The following is a 21882-nucleotide window of genomic DNA, read 5'->3' as shown; positions in this document are numbered from 1 at the left end:
GGCGGTCAAGCACCCAACTCAATTATACATCAAAGCGCTTATGTTGGGGACGCCACAGAAGGGAGAGCCACGAAGGAGGCGGAGAGGAAGGGGTTGAGAACAAAAGAGTTTTCACTATGAAGAGGAACCTTGGTGAGGGTTGCTGGTATCACTGTTAGTGACTACACGGGGAACAAATGTTGCCTACTTGAGAAAAAAAAATGTTTCTATGTTACTGATGTCTGATAAAATAGAAAAATACAACACATCATTTTTTTAACATTAAGATTTTCAACTCATCAAACATTGTCTCAGCTGTTTTTCAGTCTATCCATCCATCCATTCTCTATACACCGCTTTATCCTCATTAGGGTCACGGGGGGTGCTGGAGCCTATCCCAGCTGACTCGGGCGAAGGCAGGGGACACCCTGGACAGGTCGCCAGTCTGTCACAGGGCTACATATACAGACAAATAATCACACTCACATTCACACCTACGGGCAATTTAGAGTTATCAATTAACCTCAGCATATTTTTGGACTGTGGGAGGAAGTCGGAGTGCCCGGAGAAAACCCACACATGCACAGGGAGAACATGCAAACTCCATGCAGAAAGAACCGGAATCTTCTTGCTGCAAGTTGAAAGTGCTAACCACTACTCCACTGTGCAGCCTTTTTTTAGTCTATGCACTTTATAATTAAACAACGTTTGAAAACAACAGAAAACCTATCAAACACCTGCAGAAATAAGACCCTTTCAGATATGGGGTCCTCTCCAGTCTGATGGCTTCTGAACATGATGGCTTCACATCTTAATGAGCACCCTGCTCACTTTTGCACTACAGTCAGAATGGCAGTCTTACTGGGTCAGCACCAGTAACCCTTTAGCATCACTTCACCATGGCACAAGTCTGAACGGCATGCCGCCACAATAATTTGTAGACATGCACAGATGATGCACTTTGAGCTATGTGAAGCGACATGGGGAAAACCCATCAAAAACATCCCAGAGAATGTCAAACACACAATCACAAATGCTTTTCTAACACACTTTGCGCCACAATTTTACATCTATTAAAAACCACTATGTCAGTAAAAATAAAACTTTACTGTACTGGAGACCATAACAGGTCGCATTAACGAGACAACAATAATAAATGTGATCTGACTTTTGACAAAAAGTTAACAGAAGTTAAAATTTATTTTCTTGCTTCCAGTTGTTTGTAGGAGTCTTTCCTCTAAGTTTATTAGATGTCTGCAGTGTTGAAGACCAGCAGGCTCCATATGAGTATAAGAGCTATTCTAAGTATATTTACACATGACACAGCAACAACTTCAATATTTACTTATAAATAGAATATTGTCCCCAACATGGAGACAGGATCGTTCAGGATCTAATGGCATGCCAAACTGTGTACTTCTCTTTACTTAAGGCATTAATATTAATTAATCATCATTAATCAGCCATTAACTTTCATGCACAAAGTCACACTTTATCAGCTACAGTTGTTACATAACAGCTGTCAAGATGTTTTTATTTAGTGTTGTGATGAAAGTTTCATGAGCTTTCTGGTAGTGTAGCTACGTATTATACATTACTACTAATATTGGCTTGTATAGTTCTCCTCATCACTTTCATCATAGTAACAAAAAAGTGACCTGTGTTTGAATGACAGAATTCCATCACTTGAAGAGACTGATTAAGCATCAACATTATCCAATGTAGTCCCATGTAATCCCAATGTCTGAAAAGGGCTTCACCAACTGTATGAGCAACTACCACTCACATTTCTGTGTGCTACATTATGTCTTATTCCCTAAATGGACTAAATAACTCTCAGTTCTGTTTGTTGGGTACTCATTTATTTATACTGTATCTGTCTGCACCATACTGTCCTCACTGGCAGACTTCAGGTGATGGAACAACTCATTTTCCATTATCTGCTTTACAGTTTAAGAAAGAAGCTGGAGTTTGCAGTGTTTTGGGGTTTTGTTGTTATTATTATTGTAAGCATTACAATGATGCTCATTATAAAACTTGCAATCATTTAAGTATCATTACTTAAGCACTGTCATGCTCAGAGTAACATGTGAATTGAGTACTCAAGGATTCAGGCAGCCCTGCTAAAACCACTGAGGCACAAAATGATTTTATGATATACTTAATGATTAATTGCTTTCTCAGCCTTACTAGCAGTGGGACGAAAATGCAAAATTTAATAGCGGTGCATCCCCTTAAGAAGCATAGGTGTGCTCTCTGTCTCTTTACAGCATGTTAAACTATGATCTACAGTACGTTTCTTGTCCAAAGTTGTGATTTATCCTCAGTAGAGCAAATCAAGTGTCTAAAATACAAAGAGCTACATATCTAGGGGGTACAAATGTGATGAAAAAACATACAGTTTAAACATTAGTTAGAAAAAACCTGTATCCTAAGTCCCCTCAGCTCCAAGGCCATGAAAGCTGGTTTGTTCTAAAAGAGGAGGCACCAAACACGATGGTGTGAAACACATGTAACTGGCTAGAGTGACAACCTGAAAATGAAGTAGATATTTGACAAACATGAGCTGCAAGTTGGAGCTTAAACATCTGTTTCTCACATTAATTAGTGTGAGAGTTGTTTGTTAAGGCTGCCATGTATGCCTGCTACAAACTAGCTGAGATTTTAGGTGTAAATTGAACAGCGGAAATAGTGACAAAACAATCCTATTTTAGCAAAAAGGACTAGATGTATCCTAGTCTTTCACAACTATGGTTAACACACTGTATATGGTTAAAGAACAATTAACCTCATTGCTGTGTTATTTCACACTGGACTGCATATGGAGAAGTAACAACAAGAACGATGGAAAAGTGCAAGTAGTAACAGTATTTCTTTTCCTCTATACCGCTCTATAGTGCATCACTTTTCTTTACAGTCTCTGTCCTTACCTTCTCAATAGTGGAAGTGACAGCCAAAGCAGATTTGAGCAAATTGGAAAGGCTATAAAGCTCCATTAAGGAAAATCTAGCCACGGTCAGAGAAACAGTGAGGAGGGGGCACAAAGCATACGAATGGGGAGGGAGGAGCGTACTGAGACACAGAAGAAGACAGAAGAAAGAATCGTTTGGGGAATTTGCATAATGCCAAATGGAGCCTTGGTGAGGTTGAAGGCACGACTTTTAGCTGAACAAATATTTTCCACACATTAATTTCTTGCCTCTTTCAGCAGCGCATTGTTCCCATAACCAAGCCATCAGACACTCCGCAAAGAGCCACGAGTGCTGGCAGTCCGTCATTCTCTCTGTCTCCCCTATATACATAAACATAAACACAAACAGCTGCAAAATATGGAGGGATTGACAAGATGCATGTCCTCCACGTTAGCAAAACCTTGTCAGAATCCACAATTCTGCCAAGAATGTTAGAGGAAAGGAGAGCGCCAAAGGCAGGGTGGGGGTGTGCATGGAGGGGTGGGAACCACACACTTGAAAGAAAGGGAGAGAGGGAACGACAGGTTGATTTATTCAAAGAGTGAGGAGTGGGTGAATCAAACTTTAATGGCTTTTGGGAGTGCAAGCCGTTCTCTCTCCCCCTTCAATCTTGCCCCTCACTCAGTCTTTCCATGTGTGCTCCCACCTTACTTCCCCTTTACTTTTCTCTCTCTGTCTCTGCCTCTCTCTCTGAAATACACTTTCTGATGGTCACTCACAAACATGAGCCCTCCCTCTTTAGACAGACAAATCTCCGCCCATCTCTGCGTAGCACGCAAATCAAGGTGCTCTTCATGCTCAGCGGGATAAAGTAAATGACAGCAAGATAAAGAGAGGAAGAGGGGGTGATTTACCTTCACGAGTGGCAGCGTACGTGACGCCCAGCCAGTATTTGTTGCATTAACCCCTGGACTGGAAAGGATGTACGGAAAAATGGTTGTGCAGGCCCAACGATCTCTCTGACAACTCACTTAAGCAGCTATTTGCCCTGAAAGGCCTCCTGAAATCTGTAAATGAATCATCACTCATAGAACAGAATGACTTCACTTACTGCTTCAAGAATATGATCTCTAAACATCAAGGCTTGTAGACGGTGAATATATGCAGATAAAAGATTACACCTCCTCTCGCACACACACTCACACAAATAAACCCCATTAGTAAAATGCAGAAACTGAATTGAAGGCACTGTTTCTGCATGAAATATGTGAACAAACAGCTGGTACACCACGCTGGGTCTGTGGATAAATTGGCCATATGTAGTGTATCAGAGTTGTTTAAAAAATGGAGGAGTTAGTGTAGGAGTTAGATTAGTTTGTAGAGAATGATCATGTTGCTATGTTCTAATCACTGCTGTCAGACGTAATCATACGACAGATGGAGAAAGATCTAAAAATTCTATTTACCAAAATTATAATTTCCTGTTTCAACACTTTCTTTTTAACTTGATTTTATTGTTCAATATTAAAAACACGAGGCAAAGGAGCAACTTTTTTTTAAGCTGTCAAAGACTGCAAGTTCTTAATTGAAGATACTTGTTTGAGAAACACCAACTTTTACTTAGAATTAGATCCCGAGCAGTAAATCTGTGTAGTAGAAATGGTGCCTGAGGTGAGCAAATTATTGACTGCTTCCCATTTAACCTTCTCACTTACCCATTTTTTTTCTCTCTTTCTCCCTAAATCCCTCCATCCCTCCCTACGGGGCTCAGGGTCTTAGTGTCAGGCAGAATTCTCTTTGAGGCCTGCGCCTGTCAACCAGCCACCACTCAGCTCAGTAACCACGAGATTCAATTACACCATAGGAGAGACCAGGAGAGATGATACTGAAATAATTATGGGCTAAATCCAACTTCTAGGTGGCAGAGTGTGTGTGTGTTTGTGTGTGTGTGCATCTTGTTGGCTTCTGTGCAATGTAAGCGCAGGGTGACCGTGTGGAAGTCACACATATTTTATGGGTGTAATTTCAAATAAGACTTTCTTTTCTAAGTTTCCACGCACCATACAACTGCAAAGACATTAGTCATCCATATCATGTAAGTGCTGCTGAAATCTTTTTTTTTGTAACCCGGTAAACAAATTACCTTTAGATGCTGTAACCTGCTAAGGTACAGGGCAGAAGGTGATAAAAGATTAGGGATTGAATTTCGGCTTTCAGAAGTGAACAAAGGCAAAGAAGAAAGGAATATAACAGATTCATCTATGTTCTACCTGACAGCGACAGAGGGCACATCAAATAGCAGGTGCCTCTGTTTTTCTGCCAGAGCCCACATCAAGCACTAAACAGCTCATTCACAGCCATAATAGGAGCTCTCAAACACCCTCTGCCAATATTATCTAAAATATGAGTGCATTTCAGTGTGTGTTCAGTGTATGAAATTCTGTCATACTATTCAACTCCAAATTGTTTGGAGGAAGTATTAGCCAAAAGCTGGAGACTGAAACGATGCTGGGTTGATTTAGTCCCTTCTACTAAACCGTTGTCTTTGTGGCTGTGAGCAGTGAACGTGCTTCTTTAACACACAATTCCATCCATCCATTCTCTATACACCGCTTTATCCTCACTAGGGTTATGGGGGGTGCTGGACCCTATCGCAGCTGACTCGGGTGAAGGCAGGGGACACCCTGGATAGGTCGCCAGTCTGTCACAGGGCTACATATACAGACAAACAGTCACACTCACATTCATACCTATGGGCAATTTAGAGTAACCAATTAACCTCAGCATATTTTTGGACAGTGGGAGGAAGTCGGAGTGCCCGGAGAAAACCCACGCATGCACAGGGAGAACATGCAAACTCTACACAGAAAGATCCCAGACCCAGGCCAGGATTTGAACTGGGGGTCTTCTTGCTGCAAGGCGAAAGTGCTAACCACTACTCCACTGAAACACACAAGTATTGAATGAATAAAAGAAAGTTGATTATTTAAAAAAAACAAACAAACAAACACAGGCTAATAGTCAGATATTTGTTTTGACCAGATCAAGTTTCTGACCAGCAGTTCCATTTTGTTTCTATTAAGCTACTGAGCTGTTGGCTATTTTCACTGTAATTTCACAGCCTTTATATAACTGTCTTTACTTAACCCTCATCTTGGTCATTATGAGGATTAGCCATACGTGTTGTTTCTTGTTTTTTTTCTTTTCTTTTTCCAGAAAAGTCTTGGCTATCTACGCTACCATTCAAAAAGTTTGGGGTCACCAAGGCAATTTCATGTTTCACATGAAAACTCACTTTTATTCAAGTGCTAACATAATTGCACAAGGGTTTTCTAATCATCAATTAGCTGTTCAACACCATTAGCTAATGTAGCATTAGAACACAGGAGTGATGGTTGCTGGAAATGTTCCTCTGTACCCCAATGTAGATATTCCATTAAAATCAGTCCTTTCCAGCTAGAACAGTCATTTACCACATTAACAATGTCTAGACTGTATTTCTGATTAATTTAATGCTGTCTTCAATGAAAAAAATGGTCTTCTTTTAAAAATAAGACATTTATAAGTAACCCCAAACTTTTTAACGGTAGTGTAAATCTCCTGACATTTCATATGCTGTTACTTTTTTTTTTTTTTAAATGAGTCTTTAGATAAATGAAAATACAATGTGTCATGATTAGTCTTTGGTGCACAAAGAAAAAAGTGGCATCACTGGAATGTTTTGCTGTATGCAGGTTGCAACGACTATTTAACCTCTCTGACACGCATTACAGACATGTACTTTTATCTGATTTGCTGCAATAGATACTTTGAGATCAATTCAACCTAGAAGAAAAGATGTGAAATTGGACACAAAGTGCCTCCATCGGGCTCTACACCATCTGTTTGAAACAAACCAAGTACAAAAACTTTTTTTTGGATCCGACCAGAATGGAGGGATTTTCTTTCTTTAGATGTCTGACTTTCACCCAAGGGGTTTCCACCTTGGCCAGCGCTGTTCTATAACATCAGCCGTAGTTCATCAGAGCTTACTGTAGGTTAGAGAGGGACATTGAGATATGGCTGATAGAAAATAGAGGCTGAGGAAGGATTTGCTCACCTGTCTGACATACCTGAGAGACAGTAAACAGATAAAGTTTGGGTATCTATCACTCGGAGGCTCTTGCCTGTCTGCCTGTTTGCCAATACGTTTAATCCATCTATGTGCTGCAATATAGCGCTGGTCTGAAGTCAGCTATACAATCTTGTGTGCATCATTACTGTGTTATCTAAGGCAGGATTCCACTGCACTGCGTATCTACTGTAGGGAGGGATGAATGAGAGTATTGGCAAGAGGATGAAAAAGAGATGGAATTTGAATTCTACAACTCTACAAGTGGATGGGCTTAGCAAATATATATATATATATTAAGAAAACTAACAAAGTTACACTGTGCTAAGGTCACTAAACTAAGTATATATAATGTCTTTAAACTTTGACTAAATACATTTGTTTGAGGTGAATGCCATAGAGAAAGCTAGCTGTGAAGGAAAGAAGAGCCTCAGAAACAGGTATCTGAGATAGAAAAGACTGCAGAGAAAGAGAGGCTGAGGAATACAAGTGAGTTCAAAAACAGAAACTGAGGTGGTGGTCAGGGGAGTTTATGGAACTGCAGGAGATGGCACGCACTGGGCATAGTTAGAGAAGTTGTTAGCGCTGGTGTCTGATATTATCACAGTGGCACTGACAGAGAGACCAACTCCCAGTGGGGAGTGTGAGGGTCGGGCAGCTGGGGGGAGCAAAGCCAGGGTTGTTCTTTAAGTCATGGCCGGTCTCACAGCTGCTCAGACAGCAGCTCTGTATGCCACAGATGCACACTTGGCAAAACATTGTGAACGAGGGCTTTCTTTATGGAGGACTACCTGTCGCGTTTAGGGAATGTGAAGAACACTTCTCAGTATGTTGCAGCTTCACTATCATCTCATCCAATAATGGATTTGGGTTGTGGCCCATCTGCTGTTCTATCAAAACATTATTTCTGCTGATAGTCGTCGCTCTTTTGTATCCAGTCTTTGCTGCTGGCTGGCTGAGTGTGTGGATGCTGTAAATCTGGCCAGCTCATTAGTGCTGACAGAGGGAATGCTAGCCGCCCACCTGCTCCCCTTCACCCTCTTTATAGCTCTACAAATTAAAACGACATTTACACACACTCTTCCCCCACTCCCCCTCACCTTGCCACTCACATTGCTTTGTCTGTTCCACGCTGCTAAGGCTCACTTCAGAACACCTCCTACTCTAACGATACGTCTGTTTCAGCAACACTTAAGCACCTCGTGTCATTCTGTTTATTAATTCGCCAAGAAAGACGGCAAAGTTATGTGACGATTGGCATTGGTCTGGATTAGATTTACGTGAAATTTTCAGGGAAGGTCAAAAATGACATAAGGACCAATCAATTAGATTTTGATGCGGCTAATTGTCTGGATCCACGATTTCTGTATCACTGATAACGGCACAAAGTCATTGTACCTATGACAACAAGTGAACACTACGTCAACTGCCTGCTGACGATCACATGATTGCGATCCTACTACAAATCCACCACTGCGGACTTATCCGTCAGAAATGATACAAAGACTACAGTCCTTCTGTCAATACTGACCCTTTTACTGTAGTTTCACCACTCCATCAATCTTCACATCCATCACTGTTTCTCACCTTTTTCTTTGTGCGCTAAAGTTCAGCAGCACTGTCTAGTAGTGGTGATGGAGCTCGAACCCCCAGTTACTGAGGCACGTCCAGTGAGTGACAGCATGATGAAGTGATGTCGCAGCGTGTTTGCTTTGCCCGGTAGAGGTCGGTTAGGGTCACAGAAGTAATGAGGCCATAAAAATGCACGTAATGAAAGTTGTGGGGAAATAAGATAAGATGGAGAAAAGGGTACAAGAAGGGAAGACATGCCACAGTGAAGAAGAAACTGACTGCTGCATGAACACAATTTCCAAAACCGGAAAAGGCCTAAAATGGAAGAGGCACAAGGCTTAATAAAGAGCTCTCTGTGTACGAATTGGACTGTGTGCTGAATTGTTATCCCAACACACAGTCTAATACATATGAATGTATTTGCTGTGTCTCATTTATCAAGCAGAGCACACAAGCCAGTTCAATGAGATTTGTGATAAAACATATTCCATCTGAATCATACTGTGCTCACATACACAAGGTTTGCATGTCTTAGTTTGACTAAGTTGTGACTCAATGTTACAGGCTTTGGCTATTTCCAGTGTAAAGTAATGTTGAGGAAGAAAGACTCATGGAAGAAAAACATAACACATGAAACACAGAGAGTGCTTGGGAATATCTTTTTGAAAGGAAGAATTTGTCCAGCATATTTCTCAAAGTCAAATACAAAAGTGAGAAGTTTACTTATGGTAGTCACTTCAAAACTCTTAACCCCCTTTCACCTACCTGGTTTAATTTATGGAACTTTTCTGACAACCTCAGAAACTCTAAGTATTAATGCCAAACATTAAAAAGGAGCTTCTTCAGACTATGATCCCCATTAAACCAACAACCTGTCAATAAACAATGCCAACGACTGCAGCAACCAAAAACCAGCAATTAAAATTGAGAAATCAAAAGATAAAATGCAGTTTTCCCAGAAAAAAACGACCTCAGGCTTCCAAAGGAACACAGGCTCGAGAAGTCCTCCAATAAACTGGCCTGTCCAAGGTCAGTTTGTGTGCTTCTGATGAAGTACGAGTAGCCAGTTTATAATTCTGGACAGGATGCCAGATATGTCGCAGAAAAACTGCTATAACTCTTATGACCTCAAAAACTAAAGCACTAAACACTGACAGGTTGCTTGGTAATTTTATCTATTGCAGTGGGGAGAAAAGAAAAAAATGTCCAGTACATTTCTCAAATATAAATACAGGAGTGACAGCATTCTTCCACTGTCTAATTACAAATGGTTTAAAGTGTTTAATTCCTCTTGACTGTATTAGAGACATGTGTACTAAGCTGGAGGCAATGGTTAGCGTTAATCAGCAAATATTTAGGCACTTTGTTTCTCTGAAAATGAGTTAACATATAAGTAACTGATGAGGAAACAAACACTAGCATATAAATAAATAACTTATGAGATTACACCTAAGTTTGTTTTTACATTCCTTTCTCTTATGATTTAAACCAACAACCTGTCAGTAATCAACTATACCAAAAGCAACCTAAATCCAGCAGTACTACCCTGAACTAAAACTGAGAATCGAAAAAGATAAAAAGTCAGTTTCCCAGAACAGAACAACCAAATGTTCCTCATGAAACATTTCTCTGACCAGGCTCTGGAGGTCCGCCAAAAAACCGACTTGCCCAAGTTCAGTTTTTGCACTTCTGATGAAGTAGAAATAGCAAGTTTGTGATCCTGGACAAGACCCCAAATACCTTGTGGAAAAGCAGCTATAATTCATGACCTCAAAAAATAAAACATTGACAGGCTGTTTGGTTATTTTATCTGTTATAATAGAGAGAAAGACACAGTTTGTCCACCATCTGTGTCAAATAGATCAGTGAGAGGAACACTAGCAGCTCATTATTAGGTATGAAAATGAGGATAAAACTCCTAAAATCCATAGTACGAATGGTTCAACAAGTTTAACTAGTGGCATTCCTCTTGACCACATCAGAAACTGTAAGTCTGCATCCCACATATTGACAAAAAAGCTTCTTCAGACTGCATTTTCATTACTCAAAAGAGCCAAATATCGCTACTTTTGACCCTACTTTTGAAACCCACACACGTGCACTAAGGTAGATTCAGTTTTAATCAGCAAGTTTTCAGACATTTGTTTCTCTGAAAATGCTATAAGCAATTGATTAGGAGTAGATTAATAACATAGAACTAAGTGATCCACTTATGAGCAACATCTGAGTTTGTTTTCACACATCTAACAGCTTCACATAAAAAAAAGCTGAAATTTTATAATCACTAGGAAGGTAGGATTGACACAAGCAGTAATTCAGTGATGCAAGGGAACTAACAGTATGTGAGCGACGAGGGTCAAACACAGCCCTGTATAATGGCTTTCTCCAGGCTAAACCGAAGCCTATTGTTTGCAAAGCTTGGAAAGTCTGCATGTGGACTCTCAGTGAGTCCCACACAAGTGATTGTTGCAATGGCCTGAGAGAATCTTCCCTGGTGGGTGATCTAAACAGCCTCTTCTAAACAGGCCTTATTTCTCCCATTTATTTGCTTGACTTTATGGATTGGAGAGAGAAAAAGCCAGTGGCTTTGAAGATTTGGTGAAGACTCAGAAAGGAGTATGTGCTCAATATAAACACAACAAGACATGTGGATGCGTGTGTTTGTGTGTGTGTGTGTGTGTGTGTGAGAGAGAGAGTGTGTGTGCTTGCGTGTGTGGATTTCATCCCCTGTTTGAAGTCCTCCACTCCACTCTAGCAATTACTTCATATCAAGGATTAGAAGAGGGAGAGGGCATGGAGGAGACACATAGATGGAAAGAAGCGAGAGCTGAGAAGGGAGGTAGCAGATTCAGAGAGAGGACAGAGAAGCGAGAGAACCTGAGAGGAGAATAGAGATTGACGTCCTTGCTGGAGAGAGTGTTTATCTTCCCTATAAAAGAGGCTATATGCACACTCACTAAACATGAGCTACAAGACAACATCTCAAATCTTGGGAAGATCACGGGTGCGGCAAAGAAAGATATTTTCAGCATAGCAGTGATCAAACTGCCCTATGAATAGTTGATGATCACCATAAGTTTGATGGCACCGACATCCAGTTACAACTGTTACAACAGTCCTGAGGTGAATTTCATACATGTTTTCTTACCATTTCGTAAAATTCTAAAACAAAAACGGTTTCCAGGAGCTATTTGTCAGGAAAATGTTCACAAGTCTTTCTGCTGGCATCAATGTACTGATGTCTACAAAACAACAAATTGAACAGCAACTGTCCTACATATGATGGATTTTCTTTTTACTTCAGTCTTCTTCAGGTCTATTTGTTGTTTTTCCATTTAATAAAAGTGAATGAAAAACATCCTTACCTCTGGAATGTTGACTGTGTAGGGCTGCCCATGGAAGTTTGGTGCATTATCGTTAACGTCTCCAATTTGGACGTTTACCGTGTCTTTGACCACCTGAGGGAGGAAACACCTTGGTAAAACAGTACCAAAGCCACCTCCACACATTTCTTGACAGAGAACTATAGTCACTGAAAGTATGCATTAGGCACACTAAGTTGAGATTCAGAGTAAAAGGAAACAGGATGAGTGTGTGATAGATTACCCGCGGGGGAGAGTAGGTTGGACGTCAGTATGTTTCAGCAACTAATTGCGTTGACTAAGACAGGTGTCATGTGAGAAGGAGAGAAATAAGGCTGAGAATGAAAGTGAGTGACTGAAAAAGAGACGGATTGCGAGGCCTGTACTGTATATGACATGTGGTCAGGCTACATGCAGGATGTCAGCATGTAAGGCGATGTGTCACAATGGCGATCACAGCGCAAATCTGTCTCTTACCTCTTGGATGTCACTCACGAAGAATTCGACCTGCATCTCTGACTTGGTCTGGTGGAGACAGAGACACACATCAGCTCAAATTTTGCATGGACATGCAATGCAAAGAAGCAGTGCAAAAAAAATCCAGACAGAAGAGGGAAGGAGAATAGAGACAGGCCACTCGGACCTCTCAGTCTTTCGTGCTGCATCCATCCTCGCATAGTGTTGCACTTTTCACTGCTCTTTCATCATTTGATAATTTACGCTCCATCTCCTATTTTTAAAATTGTCCTGAGTGTCTTTTCTTGTATCTAGTGCATTTGCTTTGGTAATGTGTGAGCGTGTGGGCAGCAGTTAAGGCAGGATGTGTGTTTGTTTGGTGTTCCTACCTCACGGTCGAGCTGCTGTCGAAGCCACACCACACCGGTGTCTTTGTTCACAGAAAAATACCTCATGGCCTCTTCTCCTGAAACTCCATACATGAGAGGCTCACCCTCAGGATCTGCCGCCTTCAGCTGGGCCACAGATGACCCTGCCAGTGAGAGGGTCAAAGGTCAGAGGTCTCACAGAGTCCAAGGCCACGATTCAAAACAAGAGTTTTGATTGATATGTGACCAATTTAGAGGAATTGATTGTGAAAGCGAACACAGTTACAGCATATTCATTCAAATGCAATATTTTCATTGCCATTATTGTTATTCAGCCAAAAAAAATGTATTGGATTAAACATGATTTTTTACATTATTAGTTAGATGACATGTATTTAGCATCCATTATATACACACATATATGAAAGTGTCAACAAAGCATGAGGATTTTGTCTTTTTTTTTCTCATTGATTTGCTTTTTCATGAACATAATGAGAGGAGGGAAAAAAAGAAAAAAAGAGAGCAAATCATAGCCATAACCAATAGGGTTAAAGGAAGAAATTATAACACTGCCAGGGTCTTTTTAATGCAAAGAATAAAGGTGGCATGAAAACACACCTACACACAGCACACATAAATGCAGTAACATGAGCAAGGCTTGGAGCAAATGGTTTTTAATTGGAGCTACAGAGGTCCACAGGCTCCATTCATCACAGACTGCAGAGCTCGGACAAGCTGGCTAATCAAAGCCAGAGGTGGCGGGCCATCAGACTGGCTAATTCACCGTGTGGAACGATGAGTTGAGAAAGGGAAGACTGTGGTTGGAAATACAGAGCACAGTATGAAGGCCTGTAACCCAGTGCGGCAAAGCTCATTACTGGCCATGGTAAAAGTGCTTGAGCAGGGCACAGGAGAGTAAACTGTTATCAGAGACACACAATGGACAAAACAGTCATGAATATGACTCAAAATCAGAAATCATATTGGTCAGTCCCCCAAACCGTAACAGTCTCATTGAGAGCAGCCTTAGTCCCTTGTCTGTTAATGTGAAGGCTGTTGGCAGAGATTTGGCAGCACTGTTTCATTCAGGGTGAACCTTCAAACTGCAGATCAAAAGTTCTCAACAATCCGATCTGGAAATAGTCATTCACTTATTTTCTCTGGGTTTGACAGCTATAATAAACCAAAAGTCACTCTATCACCTCCAACTGGTTCAGAATGCAGCAGCTTGGCTTCTCACTGCTTTTAGCAGATGAAATCACATCACCTCCTTGGTTGTCTCCAGTGGATTCCTGGTTAATTTAGAATTATCTTTACAGTGTTAATCTCACATCAAAAGATGGCTGAGCTTTTGCCATCAGGCCCCTCAGCTTTTGATCAACCTGATGTACACAATCACTGACTTCTTTTCACATTTTGCAATTTGCATTTTTGTCTTTTTCATTTTATCTTAATTCTTGTGATTTTTGTCTTAAGAGTATCCTGTTTTTGCATCGTCTGTCAAAGCACTTTGTAAATTATATATTGTTATTATTTATATTAATACATACATCCGAGTCTAGATAAACTAAACAGAGGACTTTCCAGATCAGGAGGATTCTCCAGGAGTCAGAACTACACTACCAGTCTAAAGTTTGGACGCACCTTCTCGTTCAATGATTTTTATTGTATTATTTTGTACATTGTAGATTAATACTGAAGACATCAAAACTATAAAATAATACAGATGAAAATTGGCAAAAAGAAAAAGTGTTTATCTTCAGTATTAATCTAAAATGTAGAAAATAATATAAGTAAATAAAAAGCATTGGATGAGACGGTGTGTCCAAACTTCAAACTGGTAGTGTATACATGATTTCAGTCAGCTTTGCAGTACAGGCAACATGAGCCAGGAGTAGGCTTTAAACGCTGTCCATGGTGCTGAGCTGTAGTGCTGAAGAGGTGAGCTCAAAACACTGTGGCAGCCAAAGAACCACTGCCACAGCGTCAACTTAGTCATACTTTTATTCTCATTTGTTCTACTGATTCTCACCATAAACCAAAACCTCTGTAGCACACTAAAGTCCAAAAATGGATTTTTACAAAACCACTACAAGATGTCTCACACCAAGAAGGGTTTCAGTTCTGGCACTTTTATTGTGTAACTTTGAAGGTCTCGATTGTCAAAGTCTTGATTGTCAAGATAAAAATGACTCACATAAACACTTTGAAAGCCACAGCAACCAACCCGTGTTAAGACAGATGTAAGCATAAGTTTACATAGAGTTGTCTTCCCAGCAATGCTGACTTCAAGCAATGCATGCTGGGATAGGCAATTGGCAAACTTTTAGTAACAACAGGTTACTGAAGTTGAGTGCATGGGTGGAAGAGTGAATAAACTGATCGTACACACATGCAGTGATCGCATGTACAGCCACTTATACACTCACGCCGCCTCCCCTCTGTCCCTGCAGGTACTTGGTAAGACAAAAGAAGAAGTGAAGCCAAACTAAATCAAGCCTGACACTTGTGCACCAAACTGCTTAACACAGCGACCAATTAGGCTTCACAATCACACACCCCTCTCGTTTTATTAATACACCCCATTTTCCGATGAAAGGGTGGCAAAAATGACTAATTAATATAACGATTTATGAACCCCTCTCATTGCAGTCTAATGAGATTTATGCAAATTCAGCTGCTTTCAATATGAGTTATAATTTGGTTGAAGACGGTGCAAATTAAGCATTTTACCTCATAGTCATCAATAATAACAGTTTTTTTTCTCCTCCTTTCGGCCCACTCGACTGTGAAGGAATTGTCTGCTCCATGTGGGTAGACATGCACTTGAGTGAATTATAACAAATGGTCATTTGAGACTACGACTATGTATGAGAGCCACAGTCGTGTGGAAGATTAACTCCTGCTCTGGAAAAGAGAGGCACACTAACACCAACCTATTAGGCATATGGGTTGGATTCTTTGCGCCGATGAAGAGCAAGATTTAGCACAGGATTATATAGATCAATTTTCCTCAGTTTCTTTACGTTTTCTCAGGCTTGTTTGAATCCGTTGTATTTTTCTCATTGGTTTTTATTCTGCATATATACACAGATCAGGCATAGCATTATGACCACCTGTCTAATATTGTGTCAGTCTTACCCAGTGGGGCATGGACACAGGACCTCTGGGGATGTCCTGTGGCGCCGAGATGGTGGCAGTGAATTCTGTGGGTCCTGTGGGTTGCAGGGTGGGACCTACCTAGACCAGGCTTATCCTGGCACATCTCACGGATGCTCAATAAGATTTGGATCTGGGGAGTGTGGAACCTGGGTGAACACCTTAGCTCTGTTGTGTTCCCCGGGTTCTCCTGAGCAGTTTTTGCAGTGTGTCGGGGTGAAATGCTGAGGGTGGCAACTGGTATCAAGGACTGCTGTTGCCATGTGGGGTGGGGGTTGCTTGACCTGCAATGTTTAGGTGGCTGGTACATGCCAAACATCCACATGAATGTCGAGACTTTAGGTTTCCCAGCAGAGCATTGCATTATAACAAGATGATCGATGTCATTCACTTCACCTGTCAGTAGTTATAATGCTGTGGCTGATCGGTGTATATATATATAATACAGTAAAACTAATGTGTCATGATCAGAACAGTTTATTTTGCTCCTACAGCTGGAAATGTTTCTGCTATGGAACATCCATCCATTATCGCCACACACTGCTTAATCCTAATTATGGTTGCAGGTGGGCTTGAGCCTATCTCAGCTGACTTAAGGTGAAGGTAGGAGACACCCTGGACACGTTACCAGTCCATCGCAGAGCTACACATAGGGATAAACAATCACACTCACTCTCACACCTACGGACAATGTAGAATCACCAATTAGCCTGAGCATGTTTTTAGACTGTGGGAGGAAGCTGGATTATCTGGAGAAAACCCATGCATGTACAGGGAGAAGAAGGATCCCAGGCCCAGGGTGGGAAGTGAACCGGGGATCTTCTGGCTGCATTGCGACAGTGTTAGCCACCGAGCTACTATACAGGCCCTGGTATGGAACAGATCAGTCATTATAGTTATTATTAGAATTATTATTGTTGTTATAATTAAGAAAGATAATATTGTTGTATGTTGTGGTAAATGCCAGTGTTAATATGAGCTAAGGTAGAAACCATATAGTTAGACTTTTCAATAACTTGTGATGTTTGAATGCAATTGTGAAATTCTGGGATTAAGTCTGGTTTAGACTAGCCTAGCCTTTGATCCAGTTTAGATATCATTTCAAACCTGTTTTTCTGCGCCTCAGCTATGTTTCCTTTCGCATCTGCACCTGTGTGTGTGTGTTCTTGTCGACTTTGCATTTGCATAAAACACAAGGATTATCCGTCGAATAGCTAAAACCACTTTATCCTGTAGAGGGTTGCAGGGAATGGCCCAAATGTCCTCAAATTATTCATAGAAAGATGGGGAAACATGCTTCTTGTAAGGACATTTTGAGGTCCTTTTGGTTTAAAGTAAATTAAAATCTAGGATTAAGTTTTGTTGAAGCGAAATTAAGATTTATTTTCAGGACTATAATTAGGGCTCTGACTTCATGGGTAAAGAAAAGAGCAAAAAGCGCTGAGGGTCAGAGTATTGGTTGGAGCACTGCTGTAATCACAAACATTCATAAGTATTGTAATACATATATTGCGTGTGTGTGTGTGTGTGTGTGTTGTAGGTATCCTTCTAATGCTTATCTGTAACACTGTGGCACCAAGCCCTTTCCCCTGACAAATGATGCTATTTAGCAGCAAGTGATGCCAGTATTACTGTTATGAATGATACAGTGCACATTAACACTGCCCCTCCCCTTCCCCTCTACTCTGCAACACTGCACTCATGACAAGAGCGATGGGCTCGAGGAATCATCTCTCTGCTTCACCTTTCTCTCTCTTATTGTCCTCTGAACCTCGCACTTTCTCAGCAAATCTCCACTTTTGCTTCTGTTTTAAAGTAAAGTGAAACCAGAACAATCAAATCAAAGCCACTATAAAGCAAGGTAAGCAAACAAAGAGGCCCCGGGGACTGAACCAAAGCACTTTCTTACCATACTGTGTGGCTACATCTGGATAAACAGTTTGTTTTCCTCTTGGTCTATTTAGCTCCTTCATATCCAAAACCACCTCAGACTACGAACAGAAGCAGGAGAGGTTCCAAAAAAAAGAAAAAGAATGAAAGAATGCGTGAGTAGATTTCCCAACTGATCTACTTAAGCAGCTCGAATAAATTTCACAGAATGACACAAGTACAGAACACATATGTGGGTTTGTCAACATGGTTTAACTCTGGAGGTACCTCAGGGAAAAATATACTGAAAGCATTCAGGTTTTAATAGTTGGAGGAGGAGGAGGCCAGAGAATGGATGAAGCAGCAGCAAATATTAAAAGCTGGAAAACAGCGAAGTGAAGAGGAGATGATATTATAGTTATATTAGTATTATTGTAGTAGTAACAAATGGTCTCCATTACTATAACCACGACTCATAAAATAAAACTTTTGTAGACAGACAAAGCATTGTTGCTTCACTGAGTCACAAAAACACAAAATGGCAAAGCCTGGAAAAGACTAAAAGAGAGGAGGAAGAGGAGAAGGAAAGGAGGAAGCCCTACACGCAGCAACACCTGCATGTTTTACTCAGCCAAAGCTTTTAGGGAAGGCGACGGGGCCAGCTGGGGGAGCTAAATCAGCCGCTGGAGAACATCAATCCCTGCTGGATCAATAGGAGTCGCGCGTGTTAGACGGGGACTAGCCTCGGCCCTGCCCTGGGGCATCAGGCTTCAAAAAGAAAAGGGGTTGTAGGCCAAAGCCCTGTTTATTATGTTGGTGACATCTCCAGACCTCTCGTTCATCTGAGTTCTGATTCACTGGGACAGGCACTGTCAGCACTGCAATTTCAGGCATGCTGTGAATTATAGCGCTGAATTTTATGGAGCACAGAGGCTTAATGGGTATATGGGCAATGTTCAGCTGTCCACCACAGCAGGGGCAAACAAGAGAAAAGATGAAGCCACCTCAGAACAATGTCGAGAGTGAGTGACTGTGGAAGACAGCGTGGAGAGAATCTTGATCTTTACCTGCTGTGTATAAATACTTGATGGATTGTCTTGAGGCAGGGCCAGTGAGACTCAGGGCTGAAGTCATGTAATCAGCAGGCTGATGAGTCAGTGCCATGCCACTCATATTACTGCACTGTCTATCCGCTGACAAAGAGAGCCTTCAAACACATCAGCAAAGCCAAGCTGAAGCCACGCTGCCTCACATCAATCATCCCCATCAAAAATTCACACAGGCAAACACTGTCTTCAGCGAACTGGCAGCGTGAGCTCATTTGGTACAGAGTATATTTTACTTTAAAGTGGAGCATTTGTCACTTTATGGATTACCATGTGAAGAAAAATTGAACATTGTACTCTGAGGAGAGAAGCACTAATGGAAAAGCTTCACATCTGTCACGTAGATGAGTTGTGATTATGAGAGTGTGACTCTAAGCTACAACGCTGTGTACTTTTCGGCATCAGATCAATCAGGTCTGGGATAACAGGCGCAGTGCTAAAGAGAGATCATACAAAACCAGGTCCTGCTAATTGACTGTATGCCATTATAACAAAAACGGGTCGGCTTCTTCCACATCAGTAGCAGAGAAGGGCTGTGTGTGTTGGCATCTGGTTGAATCATTGCACTGAAAGATCCATACAGCCATAAACTGGGGATTGAGGCACACTTATGCTTTACCGTTGTTAAAATGAGAAACAGGAATGTAGCTTTTCTGGTACATGTAGACATTCAAAGATAGAAAAACCGCCTTTAACTTAAACACCCAAGGTCAGAGTGAACTTTACTTGTCCGTTCATGACTGAAAAGAGAAAATATATGCTGCATTTTAGTATCGATCAAGCAGAGTGCGCTTCTGAGCCAAAATCCTCTGCAGTCCTACCAGAGTATGACCCTTACTCTTTCAGTCAATCTGGCTCACATGAAGCACTTTGAGAGTAATTTACGAGTCAGATTCCATCAGGGGATTTAAGTCATTGTTTCAGGCTCATCCTTTTAAGAGACCTCTCGGGGGCACACGCATTAACGAACACCTTCGCCTGCAGTCAAACACAGTAAATTAATCTTTCTTCTCTTCCTTCAGAAATAGGATGGAAATGAGTTGAAATCAACTCATCACCACTTTCTCTGCCCACGGTGCTGTGTTAATGTCAGCAGATTCAGGTGGCTTCTGGGAAGCCAGTTGGACGTGGAAATAAACTAAGTACATCTAGCCGGAATGACAATATTGTAGTGGCCACAAACAGAGCGCTTGGACCTCCATTTCCATACAAAGAGGGGTGTACGTGTTCAGGGGGCATCTTTAATACCTGAAGAGAGGATGCATGCAGGTAGTTTATATTCCTGTGGGAAGAAGACAGCCATGGCGACTGACAGTAAAGCCTTTTCCCCGGGGTGGTCAATTAGACAGTAAACAATAAAAAGAAAGGGGGGAAAAAAGAAACAGCTCACTGATTAAGTTTGCAAGCCTTTATGTCCTAAGTAAACAAATGCAACATGTTTGGAAATCTGTACAACTTCTGTAGATGAGTAACTTTCCTTATTAAATACTGGGCACGAATTACAACTGAAGTTTTCCAAAGGAGTTTATATTTGTTGGAAAAAGATATTTTATCACACAGATATCCTCACAGTTTAAGAGCTCCTCTGAAACAAGACATTTACCACATTCTATCCCATTTTCCTCTCATTTATCCTTTCTCTATTTTTCACTGGCCTTCTCTGCTTTTTGTTTGTGAATTTATGTGCGCGCGAGTGTATGTGTGAGCGCACACATGTGTTTGCGACATCAATAACCGTGATGGAGAAGAGAGCCGAAGACAAATAGTGCCTGGGGTCTGGCTTTAAGTGACTCCTGTGTTTCAACAACACACACCAAGAGAGTCCTTGGGAGGCTGTGTATTAATCCAACAGATTTATGACTAAATCTGTCACGGATGGTAGGAGAACACCCTCTGCCTTTCCTTTAGCCATTCCTGAGAGAAATACACGCCTCCCAAACCACACGCTTAAAAATTTATGTATACGCAGCTTTTAAGTTAACAGACTGCACATACTGAGAAACACAACGTACACATGTTTATAAGGTATGAAAGGCGCTGACACATTTAGATTAGACACAGACACTTAGAAATAATAATCACATGAGCTTTTCATTTCCTGAAGGTCATCTAGTATGAATAATAAGTTAAATGTGTTGTAAAAGGCAAAGAAAAGGACGAGGAGGATTTTTTTTTGTAAGTGTGAGCGACAGTGTGAGTTTGGAATAGTAAATGTGTGCATTGGTGTCTTCAGTTGAAAGTTATGACTTTTAGATTGGGTTGAAAACAACTAGTTTAGTACTCTCTGAATCCCAAAACCTGCCAGTGGGTTTGCAAATCATTTTTGTTTTTAAAAGTCTCCAAATAATGCCATTTTTTTCACAGCTATGAAAAAGAAAAACAGGACCAAAAATAAATTTAAATTGTGCCGAAAACATTTTGCAAAAAGAAAAAAAAAGAAAAAAAAGAGTTTTAAAAAGTACAAATTCTGAGCTCTGCAGTAAAACTGAAAAGCCATTTGTAACTCTGCTGCAACCAACTGTGACATGACAAAAAATTTAATGATTTTTCAGGTGAACTGCAGGCTGTGTTTATTCAGAGCAGAGAGGAGACCAAACAGAGACCGAGTAACATAAAACACAGATAATGAAATAAATACAACACAATTAAAAAATGTTGGACAGACGAGCGGGTTCTTGGAAGATACATTCTGCATGGTGAAATGTCTTTGTGAAGTTGATATGCATAGTGCAGTACTGACAACTGCCCAGTTTGTAGAGGTTGTGAAAATGTAATTAGTTAATTATCTGAAGCATGTGGAACCACCATTAAGTCATACCAATATGGGAAATACGTGGCCATTTAGAAAAATGTTGCACATATAGATTTTTTATTTAAGTTTCTGTAAAATAAATAATGAAAGAAGTTAAAGTTGCACTGCTATTTTTTTCAATTATTTATGGCATTGTAAGTGCCATGCTGCACACAAGACATTTTTAAGTTTTCTCT

General features: G+C 40.8%; 1 protein-coding gene across 1 annotated transcript in view; it reads right to left on the bottom strand.

Annotated features, from left to right (window-relative positions):
* The window catches only part of cdh23 (cadherin-related 23), a 200443-nt gene that overhangs the window by 143390 nt on the left and 35171 nt on the right, over positions 1 to 21882 (bottom strand). The window contains 3 exon segments of the mRNA XM_051959826.1: positions 11940 to 12032; positions 12414 to 12461; positions 12782 to 12924. Of these exon segments, the coding sequence (XP_051815786.1) occupies positions 11940 to 12032; positions 12414 to 12461; positions 12782 to 12924 (284 nt within the window).

This window comes from Acanthochromis polyacanthus, chromosome 15 (genome assembly GCF_021347895.1).
Source record: "Acanthochromis polyacanthus isolate Apoly-LR-REF ecotype Palm Island chromosome 15, KAUST_Apoly_ChrSc, whole genome shotgun sequence".
NCBI classification, from domain to species: domain Eukaryota; kingdom Metazoa; phylum Chordata; class Actinopteri; family Pomacentridae; genus Acanthochromis; species Acanthochromis polyacanthus.
Note: the sequence above shows the minus strand (reverse complement) of the source record. Positions and strands in the feature narration are given on the sequence as shown.